We start from the raw sequence: 15,440 nt of genomic DNA, 5'->3' as shown, positions 1-15,440 counted from the left end.
CCCATTGTCTCTGCCTGACCCAGCAAACAGTTATTTACCAAACATTTATATGAATTGCCTTCTCCCCCTTTCAAGTCCCAAACCACGACCCACAACATCTTCTTTTGCCTTTAAACTGAAGATACTATTTAAGATAAGGGTGTCAGTCATTTTGGTGAGTTACTCCGTTTTCCTGGCTCTCTGCCATGCACATATGTTATTAAACTGTTGTTTGATTTTCTTCTGTTAATCTGTCTCAATTGAATTCTTACACCAGCCAGAAGAACCTAAAAGGGAAGAGGAAAATTTCTTCCTCCCTGACATTACAGACGAACACAGTAAGGCTCACAGATATTGAGTAATTTGCATGACATCAGACAGTTTGTTTCAGAGCATCTGGACTTTATAAAAGGGGTTTTTGTTTTCCAAAGTCCATATATTTTTCACTACATATACTGTCTCTCAAATTAATGTTTTTTTAATTAAGTAGAAATGTATTCTCCCAGGACCAAACTCATGTTAAAAGAAGCATTTAGTGATTGTAGCTGTACATTTTAAAGGTCTAATTTATCCACTAATAAATATCTACCAAGGATGATGATCTAATCTAATGAAGTAGGTGTCTGTCATGAGAAACAATTCTTTACACCCAAACAGGCAGTGACAAAAACTAGGGAATCCTGTCCTTCACAATCTCACAATCTCTGAAAACGTTTCCATGTATTCTATTTCTGATGCCAACATTTGAATTCAGGACCCTTCTACTTCTACAGAATTTCACTGCTAGTCTTCACCTTATATTCCAAAATTCTGCATCTAATCAGACCGCCAGAAACACCAGACTCTTCTCCCTCACACCTTTAGTATTTATCAGTTATCCACTAAAAAAAGCTGAAAATTTGAAGTGAAGCATAAAAAATCTTTTCCAGACGAGCTTCAAGTACCCTTCCTGCCACCGTTTTTGCCCTTCACTATGAAAAACACATTCAGATTAAACTTGTCCCCAAGAAGGTTCATGAGCTCGTATATTACTTGATTTTTTTTTTTTTTTTTTTTGCAGTTTCTGCCTTTGCGTTGACCTTTCTCCCAGGTGAGCTTATCTTCTAACTCCATCTCTTACCCTTCCAGGCTTCTCAAAGTTTTCTCATCACCCCAGCCAGAGGCAACTCTCCTTCCCCAAACTGCTTAAGAGTGTAGTTAAGGTTTGCAGTTTCAGGTACTGGATGATCTCTATTTACGCACTTTTCTCATCTGTTCAAAGAGAGGGCTGGATTCAGTGCCCGAAAAGGAATCCCAAAGCCAAATGCAATCGATTCACCATTACCTGAGGATGCCCCGTGTTCTGCACAAAGTCTCTGCCAAAGTAGGTGCTCAATAAATATTTAACACCTTAATTGACGAATGATACAGAGAAGAAGACTACAACTTGTGGGACAAGAGCGAACTTGCTTCTCAGCGAAGGGTGACTTTTGGCCCTCTTCCACTTCCCTACGTTTCACAGGTCCAGGGTCACAGCCCACTACGCCACCAGACCCTAGGAAGGGAAAGGCACTACGCATGCCCGGTATCCAGGGGCGCCTCCGGGCGCGCAGCTCGCTCGGCCCCGCCCCTCCCGTCGCTCGGGTGCGCGCGTGCGCGGCCCCGCGGAGCGTGCCCTGCGTGCGGGTGCCCGCCGAGCCCGCCGGGCGCTGGTTCCCCGAGTGCCCGGGCCGGGGCCTGAGGAGCGGGCACCGAGCTGGGGCAGCGAGCAGTAAGCAGAGCAGACGGCGGGCGCTGCCTGAGGCGACAAGGACAGCGAGCGGTGAGTGAGGGGACCGTGAGCGAGCGGACGGGCGCCTCCGCGCGTGCGCAGCGTCGGACCGCCGGGCCAGGGGCGCGCTCCCGGCCGCGGGCCGGAGGGGCAGAGCTTGGCTGGGCAGAGACGGGGCTGCCGGCCGGCGTCGGGACAGGGGTTGTGGGGGCGCCCGGATCCCCCGTCCCGGCTCGAGAGGCGCTGGCCGCGCGGGTGGGGTTCCGGAAGAGCTCCAGGCGGGACGGTGCTGGCCCCGCGCGGAGGTCCTGGCGTCCGGGCCCGAGGGCAGGGCTAGCTGCAGCTGAGGACGCCGGGGAGGGGCGAGGCGAGCCCCCCGAGGCTCCTGCCGGCAGTACGGGCGCTCTTTGAGTGCGCGACCCCCGAAGGTGGCCGAGGTCCAAGGAGGGGGCGCGGCCGAGCAGCCTAGGCGTCGAGCAGGTGGCGGGGCCGCGCCCCTCTCCCGGGGAGGCGCGGGTTGGAAACGGGAGCAAAGTTCCCTGGAACAACTTTACTGGGGCGCAGCCTGCGGGGCCCGACCGACACCCCGGCCTTCGCCCAGCGCCTGTGGCCGCAGGACCCCCGCGAATGCTGGTGGGCTTCTGCGGGTTCAGTTTCTTTCTGGTCCTGGAGCTCGTCCTCCAAGTTCTGACCTGTATTCACTGCCAATTCGCTCTTAAAATAGATGTGTAAGTTTGGTGTTTCGGTAAGAAGGATATTTGCTCTCTTGGGAAGAAAGGGCTTATGTTGCCAGTTTTTGTTTTTTTTAATCTCAAAGAAAGTATTGTTAGGGCATACCGGGGACTCCTATTTATCAAGAAACCTATTGTCCTGTGTGTGCTTGGAGAAAGCCAGCTAATTTCTATTATTAGCCGTAAAAAGACAAAGGGAGATAACTGTGCTTTCTTTTTTCCTTTCTTAGAGTACTGTAGTTCCTAAAACTGGCTGCACAAAAGGATCATTGGAGACTTTTAAAACTCTGCTCAAAATTGCACCCCAGACCAATTAAAACACGGTGTGTAGTTTATAAAGTTCCCTCGGTGATTCCAATAGTGCAGCAGAGTTTGGGAAGCATAGGTTTAATTTAAGAAAGTCAAGATTTTAGTTTTGCAAAGTAGCATTCAGTTTGTAACTGATGAGACGAAACTCTGGCTTCGTTTTCCATAGACAGGAACTCACAAAGAGTGGTTTGTTCCCGCCGGGGAGGGAGGGAGGGAGGGAAGCGCCTCTAATGGTTCAAACTTTAGCTGAACTGTATAATACGACTCCAGCGTCCAGACATTGTTCTAACTGGTGTTTTGAATTTCTTTTGGGCGTGTTGAATTTCCTAGTAGTAAGCCCACCTTCCTGACCCCTGCCGCACCCAAGGGGTTTCATCTTCTTTTAACCCTCTTTCCTCCTCCCTCCCCCGTTTCCCCTCTTAACCATCCTCCAGCCTCTGGGAGGATCCCCTCCCCCAGCATGTACCGACTCTGAGGGGTGACTGCAGGTTACCACAGCAACGGGTCTTCCAGGGGAAGTGGACGGGTCTACCTTTGGTTTTCTGAATAGGACTCTAACTTTTCTAAAGATTTTGAATGACCCTTTTCAGTTCTTGGCCTCAGCTCAGGTAAGGGTGAGTTCACGCAATTCCACTTTTTCTCACTAAGTAATTTCAGAATTATTTATTAATGCTGTTGTATGGAGTGATAATGCTAGCAGCTCTGCTGTTCTACCTTTACCAGTCTTTGCACTAAGAACTTGTGTAACAAAATTCCAAAAGAGGTGGAAGCAACTTTTTTTATTTTTATTTTTTCTTTGGGGCACACAAATCTACGAAGTATATGCACCATTTTTCTAAACTCCGAAGACATATTTAAGAAATTTTAAAAGTGAAATATAATCCTATATCCATGCAAAAACCTTTGCTAATTTGTGGCCCAAAAATGTCATTGTCAGTTTGTAAATTGTTTTGTTCCTAGAAAGTGCTTTGCCATGATTCTTTGCAAAAAGTTAAACCACTTGTAACGTTATACTTTAAAATAACAAAGGAAAGGCACAGTTTGTCTACAGATTCACCCACTCCTTCCCTTCCCCAACACACACACATCCAAACGAAGATAATTTTTTTAAAATGTTCATTCTTTTACGTTCAAAACAGATATTCCGCAGCCAACTAATTCCAGTTTACCTTGCAAGGAACTCTTAAAACTGTTCCACACAAAATAGTACAGACATATTTACGTGTCTTTAGGCTTTTTGTTTTTATGAAACCTTTCCAACTTTACTGTGTAAATAATAATCAGAATTCGATCAGTCAGTTCAAAATGCTTATGGTAGTATAGTGACTCCCAGCATCTATTGGGGATTGCAGAGGTTTTCTTTACTCTTGTGTTATGTGCTAGTTAACTTTCTGGTTATCAAGCAGATTCCGTAAGGCTAATTTTCCCCATTTCACTCTGAGAAGAAAATAATAGTGGAAAATCCTCTCTCGTTTGATGGACCTTGTAGTTCAGCAGTAATGCTGTGCAGCTAAGGCAGTAACTGCTCACCTAAACTTTTCATTCCATGTTTAAAACTTGAGGCCTTCTAAGCATCTACAGTTGAGAATTTCTATTCTTTCTATGGTTTTTAAACATTTTAAAATGAAAAGCCATTGTCCTTGTTGTAGACATTTTGGGAATTACCAAAAAAAGTTAAAAAAATAAAAATCACAGGTACATCCAGAAATAATCACCTGTTCATGGGATGATATGCTTCCATTTGTCCCGTTTTATTTGTCTGCGTATATATACTTTTAAGCAAAATTGGCACTTTAATTTCATTTGTATTTTTAAATGCTGCCTTTTCGCTTAATTTATCACAGACATTTCCTATGCCCTTAAATCTTCTTTGAAAATAAGATTTTTAATGATGGGTATGCCAAAGTTTATTTAGCTAGTTTTCTCTTTTTTGACATATTTCCATTTTCAGTGTTTGGAGGTATGATATTAAATTCTGGTTGCAAATCCTAGCTTGGCCACTTCTGATCTAAGTGACCTTAATTACCTAATTATTTGATTGTGCTTCCTTTATCCATAGAATGGGGGTAATAATTGTGCCGGCAACAGAGTTTTGGAGCGATGGCAAGAACCAGATAGAGGAAGGTCTTCAACAGAGTCTGGCAAAGGATGTAGGCTCAGAAAGTAGTAGCAGACACACAGGCAGAGCTGGGGTAAATGCCCTTGTCTGAAAGTCTTACTGTCTCTGACTTGCTCAGGCTAGATTTATAGCAGAATTCCTGGGGCAGAGGTGAACTCTTTTATGACTCTTGAGGCCTGTTGCCAAATTGCTTATGCTAGAGCACATCAATGCCCTTACACACTGAACGGTCTTTCCATAGTATCAGCACTCCAGTGTTTAATCTTTCCTAATCTTCTATAAAAATGTGGTCTTATTTTAATTCATATTTTTTTGGTAACTAGTGAAATTAATAATTTGCTTTTTATTTGTTCATTTTGCCTTCTGAGAGTTGTCCAGGTACTTTGTCCATTTTATTGTTAAATGATGATTTTTAAAAATGAGTTAAAGTATCTTTTAATATAAAGAGATAATATATGTATAATTAAATATTCTATATATATTATATAACATATGCTCGTAATATAAAGAGCATATAATATAAATATGCTCTTAATGTAAAAAGCATTGTGCCTTTATCATATTTGTAATTTTTTTTTCCTCCACAGCTCGTTATTTGTCTTTTAATTTACTTTATGGTATTTTCCAAACAACAGGATATTTTTACTTTTATGTAGTCAGCTCTCTCCATCTTGTCCATTATGACTTTTCCTTGTAAATATTTACGTTTGAAAATATAAACAGACGTGAGGTAAATGAAACGAAAATTTTGGAAATATATTAGACTTGTACATTTAGTTCTATATTAGCACATGGATGTGAATTGTTTTACAGCACCTTCTCCTCCTGAGCCAGCCCATCTAGTCTACTAGCACCATCTGTTAAACAGTCCATCCTTTCCTCAATGGGTTGTGGTCTTCCCTTTATTATATTTTAAGATCTTGACTAGCTTTTGGGTCTGATTCTGTTTTAGGTCTTACTTATCTATCATTGACCTCTTATCTTAATCAATGTTAAATCTTTTTAAATGTACATTTAGAATATATAGAAGTATCTGCTAGAGGAAGTCACACTGTTCTTTTAAAAATCATAATTATAGTCATCTGTCCTTTCAAATAAAAATTGTATTACTATCTTTATACTAATACATGCACATAATTTAAATCTAAGAATACTAAAATACTTATTGTAAAATAAGTGGTCCCCTATCTCTCATTGCCCTCCACCCATCCCCTTAGGCTCCTCAGTGTCAGTCTTTTGACTGTTACTGGTTTCTTTTTCACTGGGACCACAAAGGAGGTCTTTTCCTGTTGGGTTGGTCAGAGGGTGGTCATCAGGCAGCACCCTGCGCTGAGGAAAGGGTCCAGCTGCCAGTGCTGGGGAGACATCTGGCTGGAGTCTTAGCATCCTCTTCACTTTGGGGAAGGTTCTGGTGCTCTCACAGTCCAAATACTTACCTGTTTTATCTACTCTCCCAAGAATCAGTCTCCGGTCTTGCTGGGCTCAGGCAGGGACTGTGGGCCAGAGCTCCACAGCCAGGCGGTGGGAAGGGCATCCGGGAAGTAAGGCTGCTAACCTTATTTTAGCCCGCTACCCTTTCTCCAGTTTTGAAGCAAACTGGAGTGATTCTCAGCTTTTCTCACTGGTGGTGGAGCATTTCACTCTTAGGGCTGCTGAGTTGCTACTTGTCCATCTGCTTTCCACTTTCATGATTTTGTTGTAATTTCCACTACAGTTCTTCAAGTCCTTGCATCTTTGTCTTCTGGAAAGAACTCTTTTTTATTATTATTATTATTTTTTGCGGTACGCGGGCCTCTCACTGTTGTGGCCTCTCCCGTTGCGGAGCACAGGCTCCGGACGCGCAGGCTCAGCGGCCATGGCTCACGGGCACAGCCGCTCCGCGGCATGTGGGGTCTTCCCGGACCGGGGCACGAACCCATGTCCCCTGCATCGGCAGGCGGACTCTCAACCACTGCGCCACCAGGGAAGACCTGGAAAGAACTCTTTACTGCCATTTTTGTGGAGTTTAGAGAGAGGATGTGCTTGAATGTTTTGTTAAACGTGCCATCTTAACCTGGAATGGTCTGCAGATGAATCCTTAGAACTGAGAAATATCCAGTTATTTTGGTTCGTTGGCAAGGACTGTCATGTACATATAAAGTAGTCAGTGTTTCTCTGAAGGGATGTGAAAAGTTATACAGACCTTCTGTCTCTTAGCAGAGGTGTTTTGTTTGTTTGTTTACTCTTTATATAAGTCCTAATATTTATTGTTAGGGTTCTTCTTAGGTATTTATGTTTTTGTTGCTGTTGTGATGGGTTCTTCAAATTGCCTATTGCTGACAGAGACGGTTGTTGATTTTTGTAAGTTTATTTTATAGCTGGTTCTTACTCTAAGAGCTTTGCAGTTTATTCTCTTGGGTTTCCTAGTTACGTAATGACACTTGTGTCTACTTCTTTCTAATAATTATACCTTTTATTTTGGTTTTATGGCAGGCTGCACTAGTGTTAGCATTCTGGAACATTATAAAATACATCTGGAACATTATCAAATAGTAATGGCAGTAATGTGCAAACTTTTGTTCTTTAATAGAAAAAACAGTAGTACAATATTGGCTTTTGTTTTATCATAATTCCTCATCAGGACAGAGGAAATCTATCCTTTTATTTCCAATTTACCTAGAGGTATTTTGATTATTATTTTTTAAGGGATAGGAATTGAATGGAATTCAATTAGCAGTAATCTGTTAATAGGAACTAGCAGATTACTGTTAGCAGCTACAGTTTATCACTGGTATTTCTTAACAGATCTACTGACTTGAGTCCCAAATATTAAACTGGAGTAAATCCTTCCTTCTGAATAATTCTTTAGAAAAATGAATTCAGTTTGTGACAAAATTAAAAGATAACATCACATTCAGTGGATATTCATGTCTTCTGTGGTGGGGGCTGTGTGGGATAGAGTCACCAGGGCTTTTTCAAAAGAAAATATTGTAAATTGCAGAATCTGACAATCAATTCTCCTCTTTACTCTTGGCAGCACTTGATATAATTGGTCATTCTCTCTTTTGATTTGATTTTTCTTCATTTGATTTTGAGGACACCACAGTCTCCTGCTTTTCCTTCTGTACCACTGGCTTTTCAGTCATTTTTTTTAAAAACGTGTGTGGTTTTTTGTTTGTTTGTTTTCACACCAGCCTGTTAATTTGGAATACTTCAGGGCTCAGTTCTTGTGGGACTCTTGTCACAAACAATTGTAAGATTTTAATAAAGTACCATGTAGCTCCTTTAGACTCCCAATGTGTATTTCCAGTTGAAGTAGGTCTCTTAAACTCCTGATGCATATATCCAACTACTTTTTTGACTTCTTCACTTGAATACGTAAAATATACTTCAATTTTAAGGACTAAAACAGAATTTCTGATCTTCCTCTGTAAACCTGCTCTCCCTGTAGCCTGCCCTATTTTGGTGTCAGGGTAGCTCCATTTTTGGGGTTATTCAAGCCGAAACCTTGGAATCATCCTGACTCTTCTCTTTCTCTCCCACTTTACATCCAGGCTGTTAGCAGATCCTGCTGCTCTATCTTCCAGATGTATCCAGAATCCTGTCTTCCAAATAAATCCAGGAGTTCAACCCCTTTTCTCACGTCTACTGCAAGCACCTTCCTCCAAGTCTCCAGCACCTGTTGCCTGGATGGTATGCAGTGGCCTCTCCTTTCTTCTTCCCTGCCTTCCTTTAATATGTTATTGACATAACAACCCTAGGTTGCATATGCTTAAAACCCTTCTCTGGCTCTCCATGTCACTCATAATGATTCACAAAGCCTGACACTTTCTGGTTACCAAGACCTCTGACCTCCTCCCCACTCCTCTCCCTGCAATGGAATGCTCTCCATTCCAGCCATCCTTACCTCCTTGCTGATCCTGGAACCCTCCAGGCACATTCCCACTTTTAGGTCTTTGTGCTGGGTTTTCCCTCTGCCTGTAGTATTTTCTCCCCAGATGCATTCATGGCCAGCTCTCTCACTGCCTTCAGGTCTTCACTAAGCTACCAACCACCTCGTCAGTGATGTCTATGCTGTTTACAGTTGCAAACTGTGTCTGGTATCCCTCTTGGAATGCTTTACATTTTCCTTTCTCCATAGCATCTACTAACTTCTAAATTACCGTATGACTTATTTATTTATTGTTTATTTTTGGTGAATTCTCTTTTCCCGTCCCTGCTAGACAGTAAGTTCCATGTGGCCAGGTATTTTATGTCTGTTCATTAATGTGTCCCAAGTGTGTGGTACATAGAAGATGGTCAGTAAATGTTTTTTGAATAAATGAACATAGTCTGCGTTCTCCATTTTTTTTCCAATGAATTTTTCATAAAGCAGTGTAGTCCTTTGGCATCTGTGGATCTAGCATTGGTGATTTAGCATCCCATCAGCAACGGGGAAGTTGAAGAACATGTATAATTTATAATGGTATAATAATACAGAGAGTGGTTATGAGGATTAAATAGGATACTGTCTGTAAAGTGCTAAACTGTGCCAGTGTGTAGGAACAGGTCACTTAACTGTCAGAAAGCCTTAGCCAACTGACTCGATTCACATCTGAATGATGTGAATTGAATTCTAGAACCTGCTCTCTTTGGATTTCAGTTTTTTAAGCAACGGTGGGCAGTGGGTTCACCTTGGGAACATTTCAAAATACAGGGAGCCGGAGCTCTCTGGTAAATATCAGTGATGTGCTCTTCCTTTGTTTATTCTTTAATCCATCTGTTAAAGTGGAATGCAACCACTTGTTTTCTCCTTTTGTGCTTTCTTGCTGTTCAGGACATCTCCCCATCTCTCAGTCTCCTTTAAGTCCTTTTATCCTCTGAGGTTCTAGCTGAAATAAATTCTTTTATAAGGTGATTTTGAAATCCTTCAGAGGCACAGAGAAGCACATAGTTGAACATGATATTAAATCCACAAAGTCAAAAGCTCTCAGGCCTTTAGCTTCAGTTCCCCGGACAAGATGTGTTGTGACCATCCCTGCAGCAACCATCTTGCTTACAGAGTTTCTAGAGTCTCCTTTTGTGTCCTTTAAATCTGAGAATACCTCAGAAACATCAGGCTCCCTCTCCTCTTTTGATCGAGCAAGAAATATTTGTAGGCTTTTTACTGTGGCAATTACTGTGCAAATAAGGTGAGTCATGTGCCAGAAAAAGATGATTATTTTAGAGATTGTGAAGGCAGCCAAAGAATAGACAATAAACCAAAACCACGATGTATGTATCTCTAGAAATGTGTAAACCCAATGCCAGTAACCTGAACACAAAAATGTGAACATTTTCTTCAATTTCTAATTTTTTTCCTCAAAAACTATCTAATTACTTAGTTTTTTAAAAATCTACTTTATTTTTCTCTAATAGTATATGAGCAGGGGAGGTCCCCATGTTCAGCGAGTGTAAACATTTTAGCCTCAGTTACCATACGTATTACAAACAAAATTTCACAAGCACCACATTCTGAATGTATCACCTGATGAATTTGCCTTGTCTTTGAAGATGGGATCATTGTATTTATGCTTTGTTTTTGTTTTGTTTTACTTTTTTATACAGCAGGTTCCCATTAGTTATCCATTTTATACATATTAGTGTATATATGTCAATCCCAGTCTCCCAGTTCATCACACCAGCACCCTACTCCCCCGCCACTTTCCCCCTTTGGTGCCCATACGTTTGTTCTCTACATCTGTGTCTCAATTTCTGCCTTGCACCAGTTCATTTATACCATTTTTCTAGGTTCCACATACATGTGTTAATATACGATATTTGTTTTTCTCTTTCTGACTTACTTTGTATGATAGTCTGTAGATCCATCTACGTCTCTACAAATGACCCAATTTCATTACTTTTTAAGGCTGAGTAATATTCCATTGTATATATGTACCACATCTTCGTTATCCATTCGTCTGTCGATGGGCATTTAGGTTGCTTCCCTGTCCTGGCTATTGTAAATAGTGCTGTAGTGAACATTGGGGTGCATGTGTCCTTTTGAATTATGGTTTTCTCTGGGTATATGCCCAGGAGTGGGATTGCTGGGTCATATGCTAATTCCATTTTTAGTTTTTTAAGGAACCTCCATACTGTTCTCCATAGTGGCTGTGTCACTTTACATTCCCACCAACAGTGCAAAGAGTTCCCTTTTCTCCACACCTTCTCCAGCGTTTGTTGTTTGTATATTTTCTAATGCCCATTCTAACTGGTGTGAGGTGATACCTCATTGTAGTTTTAATTTGCATTTCTCTAACAGTTAGTGATATTGAGCAGCTTTTCATGTGCTTCTTGGCCATCTGTATTGTCTTCTTTGGAGAAATGTATATTTAGGTTTTCTGCCCATTTTTGGATTGGGTTGTTTGTTTTTGTAACATTAAGCTGCATGAGCTGTTTATATATTTTGGAGATTAATCCTTTGTCCGTTGATTCGTTTGCAAATATTTTCTCCCGTTCTGAGGGTTGTCTTTTCGTCTTGTTTGTAATTTCCTTTGCTGTGCAAGAGCTTTTAAGTTTCATTGGGTCCCATTTGTTTATTTTTGTTTTTATTTCCATTACTCTAGGAGGTGGATCAAAAAAGATCTTGCTGTGATTTATGTCAGAGTGTTCTTCCTATGTTTTCCTCTAAGAGTTTTATAGTGCCCAGTCTTATATTTAGGTCTCGAATCCATTTTGAATTTATTTTTGTGTATGGTGTTAGGGAATGTTCTAATTTCATTCTTTTACATGTAGCTATCCAGTTTTCCCAGCACCACTTATTGAAGAGACTGTCTTTTCTCCATTGTATATCCTTGCCTCCTTTGTCATAGATTAGTTGACCATAGGTGTGTGGGTTTATCTCTGGGCTTTCTATCCTGTTCTATCGATCTGTATTTCTGTTTTTGTGCCAGTACCATATTGTCTTGATTACTGTAGCTTTGTAGTATAGTCTGAAGTCAGGGAGTCTGATTGCTCCAGCTCCGTTTTTTTCCCTCAATACCACATCGGCTTTTCGGGGTCCTTTTTGTCTCCATTCAAATTTTAAGATTTTTTGTTCTAGTTCTGTGAAAAATGCCATTGGTAATTTGATAGGAATTGCATTGAATCTGTAGATTGCTTTGGGTAGTATAGTCATTTTCACAATATTGATTCTTCCAATCCAAGAACATGGTATATCTCTCCATCTGTTTGTATCATCTTTAATTTCTTTCATCAGTGTCTTATAGGTTTCTGCATACAGATCTTTTGTCTCCCTAGGTAGGTTTATTCCTAGGTATTTTATTCTTTTCGTTGCAGTTTTGAATGGGATTGTTTCCTTAATTTCTCTTTCATATTTTTCATCATTAGTGTATAGGAATGCAAGAGATTTCTGTGCATTAATTTTGTATCCTGCAACTTTACCAAATTCATTGATTAGCTCTAGTAGTTTTCTGGTGGCATCTTTAGGATTCTCTATGTATATAGTATTATGTCACTTGCAAACAGTGACAGTTTTATTTCTTCTTTTCCAATTTGTATTCCTTTTCTTTCTTTTTCTTCTCTGATTGCCATGGCTAGGACTTCCAAAACTACATTGAATAATAGTAGTGCGAGTGGACATCCTTGTCTTGTTCTTGATCTTAGAGAAAATGCTTTCAGTTTTTCACCATTGAGAATGATGTTTGCTGTGGGTTTGTCATATATGGCCTTTATTATGTTGAGGTAGGGTCCCTCTTTGCCCACTTTCTGGAGCATTTTTAGCATAAATGGGTGTTGAATTTTGTCAAAAGCTATTTCTGCACCTATTGAGATGATCATGTGGTTTTTCTTCAGTTTGTTAATATGGTGTATCATATTGATTGATTTGTGTATATTGAAGAATCCTTGCATCCCTGGGATAAATCCCACTTGATCATGCTGTATAATCCTTTTGATGTGTTTTTGGATTCTGTTTGCTAGTATTTTGTTGAGGATTTTTGCATGTGTATTCATGAGTGATATTGGTCTGTAATTTTCTTTTTTTGTGGTATGTTTGTCTGGTTTTGTTATCAGGGTGATGGTGGCCTCATAGAATGAGTTTGGGAGTGTTCCTTCCTCTGCAACTTTTTGAAAGAGTTTGAGAAGGATTGGTGTTAGTTCTTCTCTAATTGATAGACTTCACCTGTTAAGCCATCTGGTCCTGGACTTCTGTATGTTGAAAGATTTTTAATCACAGTTTCAATTTCATTACTTGTGATTGGTCTGTTCATGTTTTTTATTTCTTCCTGCTTCAGTCTTGTAAGGTTATACCTTTGTAAGAATTTGTCCATTTCTTCCAGGTTGTCCATTTTATTGGCATAAAGTTACTTGTAATAGGCTTCTTAGGATGCTTTGTATTTCTGCAGTGTCTGTTGTAACTTCTCCTTTTTCATTTCTAATTTTATTGATTTGAGTCCTCTCCTTCCTTTTCTTGATGGGTCTGGCTAATAATGGTTTATCAATTTTGTTTATCTTCTCATAGAACCAGCTTTTAGTTTTATTGATCTTTTGCTATTGGTTTCTTTGTTTCTATTTCTGCTCTGATCTTTATTGTTTCTTTCCTTCTGCTAACTAGGTTTTGTTTGTTCTTCTTCCTCTAGTTCCTTTAGGTATAAGGTTAGATTGTTTGAGATGTTTGTTGATTCTTGAGGTAGGATTGTATTGCTATAAACTTCCCTCTTAGAACTGCTTTTGCTGAATCCCATAGGTTTTGGGTCGTCGTGTTCTCATTGTCATTTGTCTCTAGGTATTTTTTGATTTCCTCTTTGATTTCTTCAGTGATCTCTTGGTTTTTTAGTAACATGTTGTTTAGCCTCCATGTGGTTTTTTTTACATTTTTTTCCCTGTAATTCATTTCTAATCTCATAGTGTTGTGGTCAGAAAAGATGGTTGATATGATTTCAATTTTCTTAAATTTACTGAGGCTTGATTTGTGAACCATGACGTGATCTATACTGGAGAATGTTCTGTGCGCACTTGAGAAGGAAGTGTAATCTGCTCTTTTTGGATGGAATGTTCTATAAATATCAATTAAATCTATCTGGTCTGTTGAGTCATATAAAGCTGGTGTTTCCTTATTAATTTTCTGTTTGGATGATCTGTCCATTGGTGTAAGTGAGGTGTTAAAGTCCCCCACTATTATTGTGTTACTGTTGATTTCCTCTTTTCTAGCTGTTAGCAGTTGCCTTATGTATTGAGGTGCTCTCATGTTGGGTGTGTATATATTTATAATTGTTATATCTTCTTCTTGGGTTGATCCCTTGATCATTATGTAGTGTCCTTCCTTGTCCCTTGTAACATTTTTTATTTTAAAGTCAATTTTGTCTGATATGAGTATTGCTACTCCAGTTTTCTTTTGATTTCCATTTGCATGGAATATCTTTTTATATCCCCTAACTTTCAGTCTGTATGTATTCCTAGGTCTGAAGTGGGTCTCTTGTAGACAGCATATATATGAGTCTTGTTTTTGTATCCATTCAGCAAGCCGGTGTCTTTCGGTTGGAGTGTTTAATCCATTCATGTTTAAGGTAATTATCGATGTGTATGTTCCTTTACCATTTTCTTAATTGTTTTGGGTTTGTTTTTGTAGGTCCTTTCCTTCTCTTGTGTTTCCCACTTAGAGAAGTTCCTTTAGCATTTGTTGTACAGCTGGTTTGGTGGTGCTGAATTCTCTTAGCTTTTGCTTGTCTGTAAAACTTTTGATTTCTCCATCGAATCTCAATGAGATCCTTGCCCGGTAGAGTAATCTTGTTTGTAGGTTCTTCCCTTTCATCACTTTAAAGATGTCATGCCACTCCCTTCTGGCTTGTAGAGTTTCTGCTGAGAAATCAGCTGTTAACCTTATGGGAGTTCCCTTGTATGTTATTTGTCATTTTTCCCTTGCTTTCAATAATTTTTCTTTGTCTTTAATTTTTGCCATTTTGATTACTATGTGCCTCGGCATGTTTCCCCTTGGGTTTATCCTGTATGGGACTCTGCGCTTCCTGGACTTGGGTGGCTATTTCCTTTCCCATGTTAGGGAAGTTTTTGACTATAATCTCTTCAAATATTTTCCCTGGTCCTTTCTCTCTCTCTTCTCCTTCTGGGACCCCTATAATGTGAATGTTGTTGCGTTTCATGTTGGCCCAGAGGTCTCTTAGGCTGTCTTCATTTCTTTTCATTCTTTTTTCTTTATTCTGTTCCACAGCAGTGAATTCGACCATTCTGTCTTCCAGGTCACTTATCCGTTCTTCTGCCTCAGTTATTCTGCTATTGATTCCTTCTAGTGTAGTTTTCATTTCAGTTATTGTATTGTTCATCTCTGTTTGTTTGTTCTTTAATTCTTCTAGGTCTTTGTTAAACATTTCTTGCATCTTCTCAGTCTTTGCCTCCATTCTTTTTCCGAGGTCCTGGATCATCTTCACTGTCATTATTCTGAATTCTTTTTCTGGAAGGTTGCCTATCTCTACTTCATTTAGTTGTTTTTCTGGGGTTTTATCTTGTTCCTTCATCTGGTACATAGCCCTCTGCCTTTTCATCTTGTCTATCTTTCTGTGAATGTGGTTTGTGTTCCATAGGCTGCGGGATTGTAGTTCTT

The 15,440-nt window shown here is 40.1% G+C and overlaps 1 protein-coding gene and 1 long non-coding RNA gene across 5 annotated transcripts in view; one reads left to right on the top strand and one right to left on the bottom strand.

Moving 5' to 3' along the window:
* The window catches only part of LOC137207522 (uncharacterized), a 180,737-nt gene extending 179,148 nt beyond the window's left edge, over nucleotides 1-1,589 (bottom strand). The window contains exon 1 of the long non-coding RNA XR_010935136.1: nucleotides 1,304-1,589. This is a non-coding gene — a long non-coding RNA (uncharacterized lncRNA). The remainder of the gene's footprint in view (nucleotides 1-1,303) is intronic.
* A 33-nt stretch (nucleotides 1,590-1,622) lies between these two features.
* The window catches only part of BTBD3 (BTB domain containing 3), a 38,937-nt gene continuing 25,119 nt past the window's right edge, over nucleotides 1,623-15,440 (top strand). The window contains exons 1-2 of one of the 4 annotated variants that reach the window (XM_067707474.1): nucleotides 1,643-1,780; nucleotides 8,422-8,560. In XM_067707474.1, coding sequence (XP_067563575.1) covers nucleotides 8,455-8,560 — 106 coding nt within the window. In that variant the 5' untranslated portion in view covers nucleotides 1,643-1,780; nucleotides 8,422-8,454. Of the gene's footprint in view, nucleotides 1,781-8,421; nucleotides 8,561-15,440 lie in introns of those variants that run through there. The other 3 variants (XM_067707473.1, XM_067707476.1, XM_067707477.1) reach the window with 3 other exon arrangements.

The sequence above is a fragment of the Pseudorca crassidens genome, chromosome 15, assembly GCF_039906515.1.
Source record: "Pseudorca crassidens isolate mPseCra1 chromosome 15, mPseCra1.hap1, whole genome shotgun sequence".
Lineage (NCBI taxonomy): Eukaryota > Metazoa > Chordata > Mammalia > Artiodactyla > Delphinidae > Pseudorca > Pseudorca crassidens.
The sequence above is the reverse complement of the archived record's forward strand: the minus strand, read 5'-3'. Positions and strand labels throughout refer to the sequence as shown.